General features: G+C 61.7%; 1 protein-coding gene across 1 annotated transcript in view; it reads right to left on the bottom strand.

The window, feature by feature from the left end:
• The window catches only part of ELMOD3 (ELMO domain containing 3), a gene marked incomplete at its 5' end in the record, with an annotated part of 7,236 nt that overhangs the window by 3,621 nt on the left and 1,873 nt on the right, over positions 1-1,742 (bottom strand). Inside the window, 2 exons of the mRNA XM_019473700.1 lie at positions 366-488; positions 1,340-1,463. Of these exons, the coding sequence (XP_019329245.1) occupies positions 366-488; positions 1,340-1,463 (247 nt within the window). The remainder of the gene's footprint in view (positions 1-365; positions 489-1,339; positions 1,464-1,742) is intronic.

Below are 1,742 nucleotides of genomic sequence, written 5' to 3'. Positions count from 1 at the left end.
GACGTGAGGAAAAATGTCTTTACTGGAAGAGTGGTGAAACATTGGACCAGGCTGCCCAGGGAAGTGGTGGAGTCCCCATCCCTGGAGGTATTTAAAAGACGCGTAGATGAGGTGCTGTGGGACACGGTGTAGTGGTGGACTTGGCAGTGCTGGGTTAAGGGTTGGACTCCACGATCTTAAAGGTCTTTTCCAACCTAAACGATTCTATGAAACGGCAGCGGGGACAGCGGCTGCGTGAAGGGAGAGGGAATGGGCAGCAAAGCCTTTGCGCTGCCTCTGGATCCCACCTCCGGAGGAGGGAACGGGACCAGCGCGATCTCTCTCTCGGCAAAGGTTTGCTCCAGAGGCCTCTCCCTCTGCCCTACCTTGAAAGCCGAGCTCCTCCCAGTGCGCCCCGTAGCGCGGGCAGCCCAGCCTGGAGCGGGTTAGCTTCTTGTAAATGGTCTGCAGGATTCTCACGTGCACCCTCTCGTTATCATCCAAACCACCTGGCGGAGAGAAAACACCCCTCGGCATCTAAAAGACACCCCTCGGCACCCAGAAGACACCCCTCGGCACCCCTGCCCCGCTGCCCTCAAGCGCCGGTGCAGACGCGGTGGGGAAAGAAACCACCACCAGCTGCAGGGTAAAGCCAGAAGTCCAGCTGGAAACGAAATCCCGCAGCCGAGAACGGCTTACGGCGACAAGGAGAACGTCCCGGCCGTCTTTATCCTGCTGGAGGGGAGAAGGGGAGGAGGAGGGGGAAAAAAAAAGGAAAAAAAAAAGCCCTAGAGGCACAGAAACGCAAATCATACGACCGTGTGTCGCATGAGCGTGGGGGATAACGAGTAATTCGGGCGTCGGGTGAAGTTTTGCTGGCTGAAGCAGCGCTGCCCAGGGCACCACGACCAACCGCAAACCACAGGCGAGGAGTTTCCGTGCGCTCAGCACGTGCAATTCCGCCGCAGGACAGCCAGAAAGGACAACACATCACGCCAAGGTAGCGGGAGGATTCGTGTCTTGTTTGGTTTGGTCACGAAACGAGGAGCGGGAAGGGCTGGAGAGCCGTGGAGCACCCGCCCGGTGCCGTGTCAAGGTCTACACGTGGAACGGCCGCTGTGGCACGACGGAAAGGGATCAAGAGATCCATCGTTCCCCGCCAAAAGCGAGTACGTCCGCAGCAGGGGAGCAAAGGAGACAGCGAAGGCGTCCTTTGGGACAAGCAGCTGCCAGGGGATAAGCGGGCAGAGACCCCGCTACCCCCCTGAGCCCCCCTCGAGTCGCTCCCCGCGAAACCTCTCACGATAAAGGCGACGCCGGCCGGGCCAGCGGCTCGCGTTGGGGCGGAGGGGACACTCACACTGCGCCATGGCCAGAGCCAGCTCCCGCTCTCCCTGCAGCTGCGGCTGGAGCCGGGGAGGGCCGAAGAGGAAGCGAACCAGAGCAGCCAGGCCTCGCCTGCGCACCGTCGCCCGGACCTTCTTCTGCGGAGGAGAAAACACGCAAAGAAACGATCAGGGCCGGTCCCTCGGGGAATCAGGCAGAAGAAAAACCCGTGGGCGAGCCGGGAGGGGACGGGATCACGCGAAGAGCCGAGCCGAGGGGAGGCGGAAGGGAAAGAGGGGAGCGCTGCGCTTCTCCCGCCGCGCTCCCCTCTCCTACTTACTAAAACTACCCCCCCCCGAGAGAGGGCGAGAGCGCGGGGCCCTGCCCGTACCCTGCACTCGGAGAGGTCGGCTGTCTGGAAGTACTGCAGCGCTTCG

The sequence above is a fragment of the Aptenodytes forsteri genome, unplaced genomic scaffold (genome assembly GCF_000699145.1).
Source record: "Aptenodytes forsteri isolate BGI_AS27 unplaced genomic scaffold, ASM69914v1 Scaffold476, whole genome shotgun sequence".
Taxonomy (NCBI): Eukaryota; Metazoa; Chordata; class Aves; order Sphenisciformes; family Spheniscidae; genus Aptenodytes; species Aptenodytes forsteri.
The sequence above is the reverse complement of the archived record's forward strand: the minus strand, read 5'-3'. Positions and strand labels throughout refer to the sequence as shown.